This window comes from Engystomops pustulosus, chromosome 4 (assembly GCF_040894005.1).
Source record: "Engystomops pustulosus chromosome 4, aEngPut4.maternal, whole genome shotgun sequence".
NCBI lineage: Eukaryota > Metazoa > Chordata > Amphibia > Anura > Leptodactylidae > Engystomops > Engystomops pustulosus.
Genome location: NC_092414.1, coordinates 138,907,223 through 138,925,987, shown reverse-complemented (window position 1 = coordinate 138,925,987; position 18,765 = coordinate 138,907,223). Strand labels below are relative to the sequence as shown.

The 18,765-nt window shown below is 40.7% G+C and overlaps 1 protein-coding gene across 3 annotated transcripts in view; it reads left to right on the top strand.

Annotated features, from left to right (window-relative positions):
* Positions 1-18,765, top strand: part of SCAPER (S-phase cyclin A associated protein in the ER) — a 163,247-nt gene that overhangs the window by 61,281 nt on the left and 83,201 nt on the right. For all 3 annotated transcript variants that reach the window (XM_072147687.1, XM_072147688.1, XM_072147686.1), the window contains exons 17-20: positions 375-456; positions 3,556-3,708; positions 3,889-3,996; positions 15,660-15,796. In XM_072147687.1, coding sequence (XP_072003788.1) covers positions 375-456; positions 3,556-3,708; positions 3,889-3,996; positions 15,660-15,796 — 480 coding nt within the window. The remainder of the gene's footprint in view (positions 1-374; positions 457-3,555; positions 3,709-3,888; positions 3,997-15,659; positions 15,797-18,765) is intronic.

Genomic DNA, 18,765 nt, shown 5'->3' with positions numbered 1-18,765 from the left:
TTCTGCATTACCTGTAATAGAAATGATTATGCACTTGTCTATGAAGGTATAGTGTAAATATAGAAGCCGTTAATTGAAGTTGTGCAGTGCATCCTGTCCCCATTTCATTCTGTTCTCTATCATAGTAGAGTGCCATAGTGTCTATTGTCCAGCATCATATTTGCTCCAATATAACCAATCTGAGTAATTACTGACCTGACCTGGCATTATAATATCATAACTTACATTGGAGGCTTATAATTCATAAAACAGAATGCAAATCAAATCTTTTAGCCGCACAGCGTCCTGTCCTGTCCTTCCTTGTATCACCTTTTATTCTGATGCGGTTTTATTCTGTCCATTAATCACTGATCAGTGTCACATCTTAATTAAAGGGACAGAGAAGAAAGGTTGGCCGCACTGACAGCAGCACAGCAAGAGGCTATGGAAGAGCTGCAAAAGAAGATCCAGCTCAAGGTTGGCATTGCATGAATCTGGGGACTTGTAGCCACAATCACCAGAATATAACAATTATATCACATGTGGAGGGTTCGCTGGAATTAAATTATGCTACCTATGTTTTCTATTTAGTCAGAAATTAGGGCCTGGGGTTCTTTTTTTGTATACGTTATGTGGCAGAAGGAACTATTCAAAGTATTCCCTTACTTAATTTTCTGAGCCTAGAAAGCAAGATATTGGGAACAGATAAGCTGCATTGAGCCCACCTAGTTTGTGAAGGGAGGACAGGACATGTCATTTAGTATATTGGAGTAAACCACCTCTGAGACTTGAAGCTTTCAGTCAGCACCCCACCCCAAATGATTCACGTGCCTCAGGCCAGTCTTTCCCTCTCTAGATGTTATCTGCGTGTGTCTGTGAGCAGAGCGCTCTCCAGCAGACTCCTGTGTTACTGCTTCACCGCATCCTGGCTTTAGAGTCAATTAGCATTGTTAGACTGCAGATTACCGCATGACCTCTTTAATACTACTCACTTTTCGGAGCTACAAACCCTCTTTATACCATCAGAAGAGCACTCTGGTTGTGATTAGAGGCATCGGAATAGCATGGAGTCCTGTGGAGGCAGTCTGTCTGTTGGGAAGCCGTTGTGTCCTCGAGTGGAGTAGAGAAATCATACATGTCACTAGTTAAAGATGGGAACAACATGCTGCTTCACTTAGTTCTATAGGTTTATGTGCAATATACGTATTATTTTGGAGTCCTAAGAAATAGATGATTCTCATCATAAATGTTTCTGAAAATATTTTGTATCGATTTCTTATCTAGATATCTAAACTGAGTGTTCAGTGTAGTGCTTCTTCATGTAGTGCAGCTAATCAAACACGCAAGAATTGGGAGTGTAAAAATAAAAGATAACCTATTCAATAACTCAAACCTAATATTCTGAACACTGTGGGGGGCATTCATTATTGCTCCTGCACTCAAAAATTATGGAATGATGAAAAAAAAACAGTATAAAATGAACATCATGTGAATGAAGGCATAGCTAGTAAGGTCCTTAGGGTTAGAATGTGCAGTCACCTGTACCATGTTAATGAGCAAGAATTGGCACTCAGGTAGAATTGAGTCTTAAACCAGAGTTCAGGGTGGATAATCCTGAAACGTTCCAGCAACAAGTGTTACCTATACTGAATTTTACTCTGTAGTGCAAAGATTGCTTACAGAACCCTATTGTAACAGACAGTAAGTGGAATGGACAAATGATTCCTCATCAAGTTTTAAACTATTTAAAATATTATTTTAAAAATTGAGGTAATATTAGAAAATTGTCCACCTGTCTAAATGTATATCTATCTCCTGTATGGAATAAGAATGTTAGCAAGCAAGTAAATTAGCAATTTTGATCTTACTATTTTGTTGAGATGTGCGGAATCTAGTGCAGTGCAAGACTAGTGGTGTCCAGCTGTGCAGTGTCAGAGGCAGAGACACATTAATGAATTTCCCCCTGTATGTTTTAAACAGTTAATATATATTAATGCTAAAAATATGTACGTACAAATGATCTAGTGTAGGGCACAAATGTATCTTTTTTTTATCACATTTAGACTCCTGGCGCACCACCGTATATGGTGGCCGTATACTAGCTGTACGTCCTGCAGCTGGCACACCGCAAACATAGAGGTGCATTGTGCACGGTACAGTGAGCACTCACTTGTGTCCCGATACTGTCTCATGCCGTAAGAGCAGCCCAGCAGCATGCCTCCCTATAGATAGAGGAGGGCTGAGCAGCACTCTCCCCTCCAACACTCTAGCAAAAAGTATTGTGCACCCGGGTTCTGGCCCAGTCACATCACACTTTCGTGTGCAAGAAGCCTCCAGTCAATCTATTTATAGTGTGGAAGAGCTGATAGCCAAACAGAATTTAGCTGCTATCTCTTACATGTGGATGCATTTAGGTCATATGTGTATGTATTGGACAGAATTTGTCAGCACCTGCTTTTAGTGGTAGCAATGTAAGCACACCATACACTGTTTTCACTGGGGGCCACATCAGCCAAAGGTCCACATTTTATTTCTGTATGAATGTATCTACACATAAGAGTTAAGCAACTGTTAAGTAGTAACATTTACACAGGTTAAAATTGAAATTAACCCTTTGAGGGGAACCAGAAAGCTCAAGTCACAGTGCACAGTAGCCGAGTCACGGTGCTTTCTCAGCAGTAGCCGAGTCACTGTGCTTTCTCAGCAGTAGCTAAGTCACTGTGCTTGCTCCCCAGTAACTGAGTCACGGTGCTTTCTCAGTAGTAGCCGAGTCACTGTGCTTTCTCAGCAGTAGCTAAGTCACTGTGCTTGCTCCCCAGTAGCCGAGTCACGGTGGTTGCTCCCCAGTAGCCGTGTCACGGTGCTTGCTCCCCAGTAGCTGGGTCATGGTGCTTGCCAGAATCCTGTGTGTAGTCATAGGGGTTGGGCTTTGGATGGATACATTTAAAAAAAAAATCAACAACACATGACTTATCTGTGCTGCAGACTGCTCAGCTTTTGGCCCGCACCTTTGTGCTCCTGTACAGCTCCTCTTTCCCCCTGGAGCTGTACAGGAGCACAAAGGTGGGGCTGGGAGCTGAGCAGTCTGCAGCACAGACAAATAATGAATTGTTTTTTTTTAAATGCATCTAAACCAAAGTCCAACCCCTAGGACTAAACCGAGGTTTCTGCCAGGGTGCAAGATAAGTTATAACACACAATTATATTGTGATGCAAATGCTTAGAGAAAGCATAAAGGAATATTTGCAATGCAACTGTAATGGGCTTCTGTAACCTGTCTTGAAAATGGGATCCCTGGTAACAGGTTCCCTAACAGCCTAAGGATGGTTAAAGATTGGCATTTCTTTCGGAACCCAATGTAGATTATTTCTGAAAAAATCAAGTGATCATACATTGATCATACACTGATCTCTAATTTTGCTTTCCAGTGTGGCAACATGGCATTCAAAGAGGTTATGCTTTTTTCTCTTGCCTGTATCTACATTACATTAGGTTTATAAACCTCAAGATTTTTATTCCTTGGGGTGTGAACATGAAGTTAGCTCACTGTCTCACAACTTTTTTTGTTACATTCAGCATGATGAAGGTGTTCGCAGACACTTGGAACAGATTGAACAGCGGAAGGAAAAAGCAGCAGAGCTGAGCAGTGGAAGACATGCAAACACTGACTACGCACCTAAACTTACCCCATATGAACGGAAAAAGCAGTGCACTCTTTGTGGAGTAATGGTAAGTCTTGACTTGCTCATTCTAGGCTTCTTGGAATTATCCATACCCTCTGTTCATTTGTACAGTCATTTCTAATACCAAGGCAATAAGTATTGGTTTCTTACTTATCATTGCAAGAACACGTACAATATAATACTAAATAAATATTTTTTACTTATAATCTTTGACTCTTTTTGACAGATTTCGTCTGAGGTTTATCTATTCAGTCATATTAAGGGAAAGAAACACCAGTTGACCGTGCGGGAAAATAGCAGCATCCAGGGCCGTGAATTATCAGATGAAGAAGTGGTGAGTTTAAAACTTAAAGGGGTATTCCCATGAAGACAAACTTATTAAATACAGGCAGTCCCCTACCTAAGAACACCCGACTTAAAGACGGACCCCTCTGCCCACTGTGACCTCTGGTGAAGCTCTCTGGATGCTTTACTATAATCCCAGACTTCAATGATCAGCTGTAAATAGTCTGTAATGAAGCTTTATTGATAAACTTTGGGCAAAAATTTGAATCTACAATTTGTCATTGGGGTAAAAAAAATTTTTGTCTGGAGCTACAATTATAAAATATACAGTTTTGACTTACATACAAATTCAACTTAAGAACGAACAAACTTATGGAACCTATTTTGTACAAACCCGGGGACTGCCGATATATCAAGGAAGGCAAAATGACACATTCTCTAATTCACTCTTATTAACAATCATGGAAAAATAGCTTTTAATTTAAAGGGGTTCTCTACCTATCCTGTGGATGGGAGATAGTTGTTCAGTCATTGACCTTGGAAACTATAAGAAAAGGGCCCAAGTGCTATTTATGAGTGTCCTATAGAATAGGTTTTATGAATGAGAAATTCTAAAGACCATAATATTCAGAGAGGTCTATGAACTTCTGCAGAGCAGTTTTATAGGATAAAATCTCAAACCTCATGTGAATTAATAATCCTTCCAGAGAATTTGATATTCCTGTTAGCATGTAGGTGAATCTGCTGTGTCTGGCTTGGAGTCATTGTACGGAAGCCTTCCCACCAGCATACAAATAACCTCAGCCAATTGCTGTATAAACATTTAAGATGTCAGTAGGGGTTTAAACTTCATTTATGATTTTAAGATTAAACAGCAGCGCATGCTATAAAAGATAATTGAAAAATAGAAAAATGGAAGTCTTTTCCAAATGAACTTAAAAAATATGCTGAAACATGCAGAGTGCTGAAGACTACCCTGCAGGTAGAAGAGCCAATGCAGACAGTGACTAAGCCTCCAGCCCTGCAGTCAGTCTCTCCGCAGCATTGAATAAACAATTTTCTTCCTCAGATCTGTCATGTCCCCTCTTCTGGTTCAACGACTGTATCGTGGACGTATGACATATCGTATGTTTACAAAGAATATTTACCTTTCAGTATGTAGACTCCTTCGGGTTAGAATATATTTTATGTAACTTGGGTCATGGTAACGGTAACTTAAAACCACAATCAGCCTACAAACATTGCCATTGGTTTCATAGGAAAAACCAATCAGAGTACACAAGTTACTAGTAAAATCTCTGCGTATTATCTTATTGCTAATACAACTAAACATCGGACCCTGTCATTGAACTGCATGCTATTTTTCGCTATGAATACATTATTAGTTATATGAGTGTGCAACATTACTAAACTGCAGTGTACCTGTATTACTCACACGGTACTATCACCTCCACTACATTTACTGTCTGTACTGCTCCTTTCATGTAGTTCCTGGAACGGTATTGTGCTGATGTCTTCTTCTGATGAAAACACTTTGTTGCTGTCTATATGTACTACATGTATTGCAGTGTCCTACAGACACTGCACGGTTCTCTGCTTGTACTTCCAGAATGTTACTGATTTCTAACTGTACTGCACTGTTTTCCATCACATCCATTACTGTGTGAATGTTGCTGTCCTCTACCTTTTATGATATATACTGTACAGCTTTAGACCTCAGTTACATGCAATCCTCTCACAAACCTGTAAAAGACTTGCGATATGTACTGTACTGTGCTGCCTGCACTGCTCTGTACAACATGGGCTGTACTGCTATCTAACTGTACTGCTCTCAATCTCTACTACATGTATTCTAGCCCTCTATAAAACCTGCACTCCTGCACTCTTCCATAAAGAAATGTGCACGTATGTGCTACACATCTAGCATTAGTGAAGCTGATGGTAGATGTCCCTTAAAAGGGACAGAAAATAATTTTTGTTCTGCCTTATTCACCAATTTTTCCTTATCTTGGGGTACCGTATTTTTCGGCCTATAAGGCGCACCGGACTATAAGGCGCACCTCTAATAAATGCCTGCTAAGACATCTAGGTTCATATATAAGGCGCACTGGAGTATAAGGCGCAGGATCAAATGCAGTACCTAAAAATGACCAGCAGGTGGCAGACCTGTGCACAGTTCAAGCCTGCTACACTTCCCAGGAAACTTGTCTTCAGCGTGTCAGAGAGCTCCGATCTCAGAGGTATGGGCTGCTGGGGGTTAATGCAGGGTGATGCAGCAGGGGTTAAGCGGTCTCCCTCTGCCCCTTCTCCTTCCCTCCTCAGCCAGGGTGTTATTCCTGTGGGGTTCCCTGTGGCTCCTTCTCTTTCCCCTGTTACAGGGCTGTCAGGTATGGGGGATTGTATGGGGGAACTGATGATGATGATTGCCTCGTGGTCGGCACTATGGCGGCTCCGGTCTCTCCATGCTAGGGGAGGGCAGGATGGGCACAATGTTAGTTGTGGTGCCAGGGCACTTCAGGAGCCAGGGACCCTGTGTACTGTGTGGGAAGGTGCAGGAAATTTCTGGGGATGGAGCTATTAAACACTGGTAAATGTACAGTACATCTTGTCTGTAGTACATTTCTGTATAAGTTCATATATAAGGCGCACTGGCCTATAAGGCGCACCTTTGATTTCTGAGAAAATTAAAGGATTTTTGGTGCGCCTTATAGGCCGAAAAATACGGTAATAAAAACTAGCTACAGTACTTTGAAATGAAACATGTATGGAAATATCCTCCGACATGTGGATAAAATTGTGATCAGACAGTGTCACTACATACAACCGTAATTCCGACCTGGGAATATTGCGGTCAGCATCTCTGTTGTGAAATGTTTGATAATTAATAATTGATTACCATTACCAGTCAGTGTTATACAACACAGCATATCTCAGATTTTTTTTTCTACAGTTACATGTATTTTTACACTTTAAGATGCAAGCAAGACATGCCAATTGATGATGAATGAGGCACTTGTTTGCCTTTGCCTTAACCCTTCATAATTTTAATAATGTTTAAATTATTTTTGTATGAGCTTGACAGCAGTCAAAATTTTATAGTTTTCTTTTATTCTGCAATAAGCAACTTTTGGTTAGCAAGACTGATTATAATAATGTCTACCACAGTGATATCATTTATCATCCTCTACCATAACTTTAATAGAGGATTTCAATCTTATTATATGCTTTGATGCTTAATTCACTTTTCTATGTACTTTACTATTGTGATATATGTTATGACATTAAAACTATGGCACTATTTTAATTATCACACTTCAGGGAAATCTGAAAACGCCATTGTCTCCTCTTTTGTTCCTCTACAAAGCAGTCACTGAAGCTCTGCCAGAGCTTCATTATAAGAACAATAATCTAACGTGTAAATTTACAAAATTGTAATGAAATATAAGAATGGTATAATGATGGTTTTGGCTGAAAAAAAAATCATACATTAACATAAACATTTAGATTTGTGTTCCTTTTTGGTCTCTGATACAGGTATGGATCTACTGTGTCACTGAATGAATTTGAATCAGGGTTACTACTGAGGGCCTGATCCTATATTTCTAACAATTTAAAGAGAACCTGTCTTCAGGTTTTTACCTTTAAACCTAATGACGGTTTCCTGTAGCAGTCTTTAAATGGTTTATAAAGTTGTTTTAATGTTAGAAATCCATGGCTTATATTCTCATAAATTGTAGTTTAAAAAAAGTACTGTATATACTCGAGTATAAGCCGACCCGAGTATAAGCCAAGGCCCCTAATTTTACCACAAAAAACTGGGAAAACCTATTGACTCGAGTCCGAGGGTGGGAAATGCATTGGTCACAGCCCCCCCCCCCCCCAGTATATAGCCACCAAGCCCCCAGTAGTATATAGACAGCAGCCCCCTGTAGTATATAGCTGCCAGCCAGCCCCCAGTAGTACATAGCCTGCCAGCCGCTGCCCCAGTATAGTCTGCCAGCCCCTGCCCCAATATATAGCCTGTCAGCCCCTGCCCCCAATATGTAGCCTGTCAGCCCCTGTCCCAATATGTAGCCTGTCAGCCCCTGCCCCAATATGTAGCCTGTCAGCCCCTGTCCCAATATGTAGCCTGTAAGCCCCTGCCCCAATTTGTAGCCTTTAACCCCCTGCCCCAATTTGTAGCCCGTCAGCCCCTGCCCCAATTTGTAGCCTTTAACCCCCTGCCCCAATTTGTAGCCTGTCAGCCCCTGCCCAAGTATTTAGCCACCAGCCCCTGTGCCCTCTTAAAGAGCCGGATCCCCGGCCCGTTATGGAGCTGGGTCCCCAGCCCGTTATGGAGCCAGATCCCCGGCCCGTTATGGAGCCGGATCCCCGGCCCGTTATGGAGCCGGATCCCCGGCCCATTATGGAGCCGGATCCCCGGCCCGTTATGGAGCCGGATCCCCGGCCCGTTATGGAGCCGGACAGTTAATTTAAAAAAATCTAAACTCACCTTTCCAGCGGCCACGCGAGTCTTCTATGCGATCCCTCTGCGCGGTGCAAAGCTCTGACGTCAGTGCCGCAGCCAGAGGGATCGCATAGAAGACTCGCGCGGCCGCTGAAAAGGGGAGTTTAGATTTTTTTTTTTAGCTTTTTGACTCGAGTATAAGCCGAGTTAGTGTTTTTCAGCACATTTTTTGTGCTGAAAAACTTGGCTTATACTCGAGTATATACGGTAGCTTGTAGACTGCCAGAACACTCACCTGAATCACAGGGAAAGTCTCTGTCTTTAGCGAATTACTAAGTGAATCAGCCAACATATTTGACAGCTTCCTCAACCCATTATTTTTATGGTATGGTGAAAGTCCGGGAAAAAAGATGCTAAAAACCCTAAACAAGAATTAATGATTTTATAGCCTGTAAAATGTGCTAATGTAGACCTGCCCTGAATGGCGCCTCCTTCCTGCGATGTGCCCATACAGCGGGTTACTAACACATATGTGGCATCCTCATTCTCGGGAGAAATTGGGTATCAAACTTTGTGGAGTTTTTCCTCACTTGATACTTTGTGACGGTTTAATTTTTGGACAAAATAAATATATTGTAAAAAAAAAAAACAGCTTGTAAGTTACACCTCCATTTTGTTTTATGCCCTGTGAAGCATCTAAAGGGTTAACACACTTCTTAAAGTTGATATTTCAAACACTGAAGGGTGCAGTTTCTAAAATGACATGATTTATGGGGTTTTACTGCTATTGAGGCCTCTGAAAGTCAAAGTTGCGCAGGTGCCTCTAAATAAGGGTTTTGGCGATTTTCATAAAAATGAGAAAAATTGCACCCAAAATTCTGAACCTCCTAGCAGCCTAGAAAAAAGAGAGGTTGCATATAAACCCAATATGACATAGAGCAGACAAATGGGAAATGTTAGTTATAAAAGTACTTGGGTGCTACAACTATCTGCCTGAAAAGCAGAACATTTTGAAAATGAATAATTTTTAGACTTTTTTTGCCAAATTTAAATTTTTAACAAAAGTTATCATCAAAATTTTCTATTACTTTGAAGTACAATTTGTGATGAGAAAACAATCTCAAAATCCCCTGGATATGTTAAAGCGTTACAAAAGTATAACCTCCTATAATGACAAAGGACAAAAGGCTTGGTCATATGGCCCTAAAATGGCGTAGACCAGAAGGAGTTAATGCATGTATTAAAATTGTTAATGTATTTTGCACTGTTTAAATGTAAGACACAATGGGGCTTATTTACTAAGGGTCCCCGGACGCACTTTCGTCTGCCTTTCCGACGTTTTCGTATTTAACAGGAGATTGTGTTGCACGCGATCGGATTGTGGCGCAGCGGCGCCTGCTTTTAATGCAACAGAAATAGGGGGCGTGCTGCTGGATGATCTGACTGATTCGGACTGAGCCCGGGATTTAACTTTCAAATTGTGTTGCAAGATCAAGCACTTACATGCACCAGGAAGAAGAAGGTGAACTCCATCGGACCTGAGCGGGGAAACAACGCATGCAGGATATCGGGAGCATGATCTTAGTGAATCGCGGCAGAGTGCATGGTCGTCGGACAGTGCACTTTCTGTGATCTCCTCCGGACGGGTAAGTAAAGGTGCCCCGGTGTGTTGGTTACTGATCGCATGCTTTTCCCTGAAATTGCATATGTGATTGGGCCAAACCCTGTCCGGGCGTTTGCATTTTGTGTGTAGGTACAGTACAAATGGCACGTCTGGCCACACCCTAACTTTCTATGTTGATATCAATTTAAAGAGATTCTCTCTGGCCATTTTTGCCTTGCCAGTGTTTATCGTAGCCAAAATTGGGCTCTTGCTGACAAACATCTCCAACCAAGCCCTGATTGGCAGCCAATGCCAACTAAGCAAAATAGATTGAATTCACCGAAATATAAGAGATGGGAGAAATAATATTATGACCCGGGAAAGAGATGGTGGTAAAGGAAATAGACTCCAGTTTAATTTAGTACATCATAGAATCACTTTACTATTCAACTGTTTTATTTTCAGCTGAACATTACAGAGCTGAGTTTCCCTATTGTTTGTTTCCTGCTCAATCAGTGAATGTAAGTACTTAACGTTATTAGATGCCAAGCAGCATGTGGCATGGGTAATATATCCCTCTCTGGTGACTTCACATGCAGGTTGCCTCTTGGATAATAAACACCTCTCATGTGAACTCACCACAGCTGCCACTCTGACCTCACTCACTTGACTTATATATTGTGTTGACCTCACACACTTGACATATTTTGTATTGATGCCTAAGAGGTAATGTTGGTGACATGGGCGGGCAGTCTTTTCCAGTATTTAACCTATCGGGTGCTGCTGAAAGTAATAAGCAGGCTGTGTGAGGCTTATGAATGATAGACTAGTCAAGTGACTTTGCAGCTCCTTTGAGTTATTCTAGGACCTATGTATTCAGATGTACAGATAAAGGCAGGTTACCTGTCAGCCAACAATATTAGAACTAGTGGTCACATCATACAGTCACTTTGATCATCTATTGTATATATATATAATTGTATATTTATTACAATTTTATGTCACCGCATTGTCTCATAATATGTCATTTCAATTCTCTTATGGGATGCATTATAATTTCCATAAGGTGACATAATTACATAGGTTACTGGTATTATGGGAACCAAAATAGGATTAGATGATTGGTCTGTACCCTGTGCAATATATTATGCCATAACACACCAAGTAGACAAATATATCCATCCGCCAATTCACCACACTGTTACTTTACTCAACAGCTTCCCTACTGGAATTGCAATGGCTGATTGCCAGGAGGAATCTTGGCATTTTTTAATGTACCCTTTAATTGCTTGCGTTATATTTCATTACTGTCTCTATATTTTTTTATGGTATTTAAAAAGATCATGTCCATCAACATTTATAGAATCCAAAAGTTGTTTATAGAATCCAAAAGATGATTTTGTATACATATTACACACTATTTTAGTTTTGTCCTCTGTTTCATATCTTATGTTCTGTTTCCTTTCCAAGTTACAATAATAATATCTATTTTTGTTGCACCATCAATTTCTGCAGTGGTTTACCGATCATCGTCACATACAAACAAATCAGTCATCAGTTGAAAGAATAGAAGTGAGCAGTGGTGCCCATAGCAGGCAGCTGAATGGGGCCCACCTTCCCACTTCAAAAATATACTTATTTCTATACTCACTTTTGTGAGTTACACACCATACATCGTATACATACACATACAGCATATATACATCACATATACGTACAATGTGCAGCATAATATGTATATAATGGTGCATTTCCTCCACCTTTTAGTCTGTCAGGTCAGATGATGGGGCCCCTGACACTGTGGGCCCCATAGCAGCTGCTATGGCTACTACCATTGTAGTTACTCCCCTGAAAGTGAGGACACTGCTCACAGGAACTTACGATCTACAAGTTATTGCCCTAGCTAGAGAGTCGAGGGCACGTATCGGCAAACATACAACTGAGGAAGACCTCACAATACAGAGACTGATATCTTCACTTGTTTCCTCCTCATTTTTCATGACTAACTGCGTTATTTAGGTTGTCAATTGAAGTTGAGGTTTTCTATAGTGACTTGATGGCACAATCTGCACACTTCTTCACCAGCTTTCACAATCTCTGTTTTCTCCACCCCTTTCTTCAGGCCATGGTTTTCCTTTGAAAGCATGGATTTTATCCTATGATTACATGTCTTATTAATAGCGTGATATATTTTATATAGTTTGATTACATGGACTGCAACAGCTATTAAGTTGTAAGATCCGTTAAACCATGAGGTTATTTAATATGCCGGTTTACTTCACACTTATTTAGGAGACAACATTAATCCTTCTTTTTGATGTGTGTATTGATGAGTTCTGAATGTAAAGTTTGGACTAATCCAATCATCCTTCTAGTGAAAGTTGAGAAGGCTGAGAAATAGGTGAGAAACGCCCCAGTGTAAAGACTGTGAAGTATTATAGAGAAGCCATGTCCTCGCTATGACCAATTTATACTGTCCCAGATTTGATATCAAGGGAACCACATTATTGTTGTAGAGATGTGGTCACAAGCCATCATTACTTATAAGAATAATCCCATATGGCAAAGCTGGTGGAGGATGGATGATTGATCAAAGGGCTTTAAAAGCATGAAGCCTATAGTTTCAGGTACTAGACATTTCATATTATTATTCTCTTACCAGGGCTGAAAAATTGTTAACCCGTTTAGGACCACACCATTTTCCGTTTTTGAATTTCTGTTTTCCTTTTCCCATATTTCAAAAGTTAAATTTTCTTTATGTTTCTCTAAAGAGCAGTATAGGCTAGTTATATGCTGGACAAAGTGTACTTAAAAGTGGCACCATTTAACGCCAACAAATCACTAAACCAACAACAGGTCCTTATAGGCCTGAGATTACTGTCTAAAATCACCCTGTATGAGTTTTTTCCATGGGCACATATAAAAAAGATATGAGTCTGGTATACCTCATATCTAGACTGGACTCATATCTAGGCAACTCTAAATGTTTGATTTTGTACATTGCACCTACGGACAGCTGTAATACAAGTCAATCTGGGACCCTAAACAATACAGACCTGTAGTTGGTGTAGGGTCTCTATCGACATATATACTATTTAATATACTATAAAGTCTACTGGGAAGCTGGAAAAAATTCTGTGGAAATGGAAGCTGTGTCATTTTCTAGAAACGCTTTATTGTTCAAAAATTTTAATACCTGTAAAAAAAAAGTAGAACTAAAAATTGTTTTTGCATCTCCATATTCTGAGATCCTTTGGATACTACTGTTCTCCTGTATTGCACTTTACTGTGAATGTACTTCCCATCTATTATCAATTAGTTGTAGGGACTACCCTTTATGGCAGTAGACATGTCCTACACAGTCAAACTGAGTGTGAATATACCCAGCTGTTTCGCTATTTCTGCAAGCACCCTGTGATCACATCGTTACCTGGTCCAGTAGAAGCAGAAATGCCGCTGTTGTCTCTACTCATTACTAAGCACTATTTTATGCAAGCAGAAGACTAAAAAGGCTGGTGCCACACGCACCGCTTTGTCTGCGTTTGAAAACGCAAACGCAGACAAAGCTGCGCCTACTGGGGCGGGCCGCGGCCCCATCGCATCGGTGTTTCTATGGAAACGCCCGCAATCGGGAACAAGCCGCCAGTGTTTTGCATTAAATTAACGCAAAACACCGCCGGCTCGTTCCTGATCGCAGGCTTTTCTATAGAAGCGCCGATGCAATCGGGCCGCCCCGGTAGGCGCGGCTTTGTTTGCATTTTCAAACGCAGACAAAGCAGTGCGTGTGGCATCGGTCTAAATTGATAGTTTATTTTCTATATCGATCATTTTTGTCTGCTAGATCAACATTTTATTTTAAGCATTAATTTTCAGATAGTTCAAGAATATTTCACAGAACGTTTCACAGATGAAGAAAACTTACATTCTTAAACTCATATTTGACATTTATGACCTTCAAGAATATGTACTGTTTCAAAGATGTTGATGTTAAATAGTTCAGGCGAATAAAAGAAATGTTTGATGTATCTTATCAGAGAAAAATACCTCTATTCCCTCTTATTAGCCCTTTCTTGCCTGCTAAATCTGTTTTCAGTGAAGTTCGACTTCTCTTCCTTTAGGTTTGTTTAAGCAGAGTGGATGGAGGAAAAGGAACTGAGTAGAAGAGACACAAGCACTGAAACATTCCTTTAAGTGTTTAACAAATTTGTTGCAGTTATATATGATCGTTCCAGCAGGTTTTAGCAGTATAGTTGAAAATCGCACCCTGGCATTTATCTGTTTCAAAATGTATGGGTCTCTCTGTTTTTCACTCACTGAAGGCAGATGAACTGAGAAGTTTAGCAAGCAGGATAGGAACTAACAAAAGGAGATAAAGGCATTTTCAGGTGATGAGATATATTACAAAGTAATAGTCACCTGACCTAAATTTGAAATTCAATTTACTGTTTAAATTATGCTAGGTTGATACAAATAATTAAGGCAATTCTAAGACGTTTTATTATATTAAGACACATATTGTAAATATTTCAAATGTTACAATCCTTTTAACAGTAGGTCAAGTATTAGAAAGCCAGCAAACAGAGTAGAAAATACATGCATAGCTACATGTGTGGAAGTTTAAAGTGCTATTTAACACAGCTTTTGGAAAATTTATGTCCGTTGTTTATGTCTATTGCCCATTTTGGCTTTGGTCATCCAGCATCTTGCTCTAGTAGGGGTTGCCACAGTAGAATGTTCATAAGTTCCCTTTAAACTTTTTAGTGGTTTAGGACAGTTTCTACCATTAGAGTATACTTGAAATACCCCCAACAGGTACTGTGGCTATGATATAACCCATGATTTATGCTGAAATGGAGGTATTGATGCCCTTTCTCAATGTACCCTGTTATGGTTTAATCCCTGGCTGCCTCAAGTGTATCTCTCCTGGAAGCAAGGATGTGGGCTGAAGCAGGCATCGCATTACTTGGACAGCTTTTTTCAAGCGATGGGGAGCTCTTGTCCTTTGCTGAACTCAGAGAGAGATTTGCTCTTGTGCCTTATGTCTTTTTTCACTATGCTATATAGTGCTTTTAGAGCAAGATTTTGATTCTAAACATTCTAAAAATGTAGTACTGACATTGAGGGGCTTGAGGAACAGGAGTGGAGTGAGGTAGAAAACTCATTCTTCTCTTTACTGGTGAGTGCTAAGGACAGTCCCTGTATATGTCGTTAGATATAGATATTTACTATTCCGAGCAATGTTGGGGGCTACAGATAGGTGACAATATACAGTGACAGTTACAATATACATTTGAGAAGATCTGGTACAGGTAGGTCAACACGGCAGCAACCGCCCTTTTAGGTTGTGTGTTCATCGATTAGTGACAAGGTGTAAGGTGTGCTGAGGACAGAATGGTGGTGTGGGTTTGGTGACCACTACAACTTTAACTTTAGATGTGTAACTTTAGATGTTCATCTTGGAATCTTATTATCCTTCTGTGCAATCCATATCTCATGGCACTACCTACTTGTCACTGCCACTTCCATGTGCGCTATTATGTATACTGGTACTTTTGTACTCCTATTGATTGATCATTGCTCTGCTCGCTTTTATTTGAAAATTGTTATAATAAAGCCTATAATATACTTGAAATGAAGCTGTTTTATTTCTTCTTTATTTCAGGAGCATCTTTCTTTGAAAAAGTATATTGTGGATGTTTTAGTTGAAACCCCTGTACCTTTAGAACCTGTAAAGGATGTCGACGAAAAGCAAAAAAATAAAAAGAAAGTTAAAAAGCTAAAGACTAGGATTAACTCAAGGTATGTTTCTCTGTGTTTTTGCATTGGTTTTTCCATAAAAAACAGTTTTTACGTAAGATAAAAAAGTCTCTTCCCTAAATCTACATGACCATGTGTACACCTTGTGTTGACACTTTCGTATTCTATTTAAACTATAAATCATTTTAGCATAAGCTTTCTTTTAGACTGTCTTCATACTTGCCAAGTTTGGTCTATGAACCACGGGCCATGCAGAGCCCTGCTCCACTGACCAGTGCCGGTGTCACTAACAAATTAAAAAATAGATAATGTGAAAGACACCTCAACATTTTTTATCTTTGTTCTATATGTGTTCTATATCAGTTCTATGCAGATTCCAATTTGTCTAGCTGATCATGTGACATTTTCTTGCCCTAATTGTTTCCCTTCATTCAATGTCTTGTCTCTTGCTGTCACGGGATGATATTTAACAGGGTTTGTAGGCGTACAGTCTATGAAATCAGCACAATTCCTGGCACAGTTCCCCCCTTAGGCCACGTCCAGGTGATCAGCATCGAAGTGGAAAGAGTGCACACAAGCAAAAACCTGTGCCAAATAAGGCCGGACCTGCTATAGAACTGCCCCGTTGGAGCGGCGCAGCACAGCTTCCTAACGGATTTATCAAGAGCCAGGAGCCTCCTGATAAATCCAGCAGGCGCCAGCGTAACATAACATGCTTGCACACATATAAATCTCCCCCCTAGGAGTACTAGCTCTGAGTTTAAGGGGAAACCATAAGCCTCTAGACATCATAGGCTGGGTAGATGGTGGACTGGAGCAAGAAGCATGTCAGCTGGGTATGCTGTAGGGCAGTGATGGCGAACCTTTTAGCGGCAGAGTCCCCAAAAAGACACCCAAAACCCGCCTTATTTATCGCAAGGTGCCAACCAAAAATAAACTTACTGCTCCCTGTTCTTCAACAATCATATTGGCCTCCTGAGGACAGCAACACAATAGAAAGATGGAAAATTTGCATCATTTTAGCTTCTTTCCAGTGTCCCTCTGTAGACCTGTAGGGGCCAGCAGGAGGTCCTCCAAAGATAATTCGGCCCTGTCAATTCTCCCTCTTCCTACAGTCCCAAGTAGTGAAGTAAGTATCAAAATATCACTGAAAGCAGCATCTTTTAAGTTGCTTGGAACTGCAGGAAGATTCTTCGAGTCCTGTCTGGTGTGCTGCGGCCATGGCCCGGGTGCCCACAGAAAGGGCTCTGAGTGCCACCTCTGGCATCCGTGCCATAGGTTCGCTACCACTGCTGTAGGGTCTGGAGAAAGAAAGGAGCTAAAATGATATCCTTCTGAGATCAATGTGCAGACAAAGAGGTAGAACAAAAATGGCTGATATAATTTTAGCTGTGACAATGTGTCCACTATCTGCAGAGCTGGATGGGAGTGTTGAACAACTCATGCTAGTGCAGAGATAGACGGAAAAGGAGTAGGAACTAAAGATAGAAGCGCAGTGCTGTAGTCATACGGTACTAACAGACTGAGAGGATGATGTAGCAGGGAAGCCAAACTGGAGTGCTGTATTATACTTGACTTGCTATATTTGACTTACTGGCTATGCTGGTTAGCAAGTAAAAGTGGTGGTAAAACACACAGTGAAGGAGTGGACTATGAGGTGTTTATTGGCTTGGCAGCACTGCAAGAGCTGAGGAGGAGGAGCTTACTACACAAACCCTGTTGTGCAAGTTTCATGGGAATTGTAGTCTCATTATGTAAACAAACAATACACAGTTAATTTTACATTAACCCCTTAAGGACGCAGCCATTTTGTAGCTTAGGGCTCAGTCCCATTTTTTGGATTCTGACATGCGTCTCTTTATATGGTATAACTTTTGAACATTGTTATTTATCAAAGCGATTCTGAGATAGTTTTTTTCCCACATGTTGTACTTCATTTTAGTGGTAAATTTTGGCTGCTAAGTTTTGTGTTTATTTACAAAAAAGAAAAAGTGATGAATTTTTTGAAAAATTAGCCATTTTCGAAATTTACCACCTAAATACGTTTCTGAATAACTTTTCCCATATGTCTAATTTACATTTTCAGCATTTTTTAAATGTCTGGATAATTGATTTTGATGTCACACGGCTTACAAATAGATTATCGATTTTCCGTATTTTCAGAATTTACTATTTTGGGGATAAATACTGTTTTGAATGAACTTTTAGATATTTGGCATTAAAACCACCATATACACTCACCGGCCACTTTATTAGGTACACCTGTCCAACTGCTCGTTAACACTTAATTTCTAATCAGCCAATCACATGGCGGCAACTCAGTGCATTTAGGCATGTAGACATGGTCAAGACAATCTCCTGCAGTTCAAACCAAGCATCAGTATGGGGAAGAAAGGTGATTTGAGTGCCTTTGGCATGGTTGTTGGTGCCAGAAGGGCAGGTCTGAGTATTTCAGAAACTGCTGATCTACTGGGATTTTCACGCACAACCATCTCTAGGGTTTACAGAGAATGGTCTGAAAAAGAAAAAACATCCAGGGAGTGGCAGTTCTGTGGGCGGAAATGCCTTGTTGATGCCAGAGGTCAGAGGAGAATGGGCAGACTGGTTCGAGCTGATAGAAAGGCAACAGTGACTCAAATCGCCACCCGTTACAACCAAGGTAGGCAGAAGAGCATCTCTGAACGCACAGTACGTCGAACTTTGAGGCCGATGGGCTACAGCAGCAGAAGACCACACCGGGTGCCACTCCTTTCAGCTAAGAACAGGAAACTGAGGCTACAATTTGCCCAAGCTCATCGAAATTGGACAGAAGAAGATTGGAAGTTTTGCTGCGACATTCGGATGGTAGGGTGAGAATTTGGCATCAACAACATGAAAGCATGGATCCATCCTGCCTTGTATCAACGGTTCAGGCTGGTGGTGGTATCATGGTGTGGGGAATATTTTCTTGGCACTCTTTGGGCCCCTTGGTACCAATTGAGCATCGTTACAACGCCACAGCCTACCTGAGT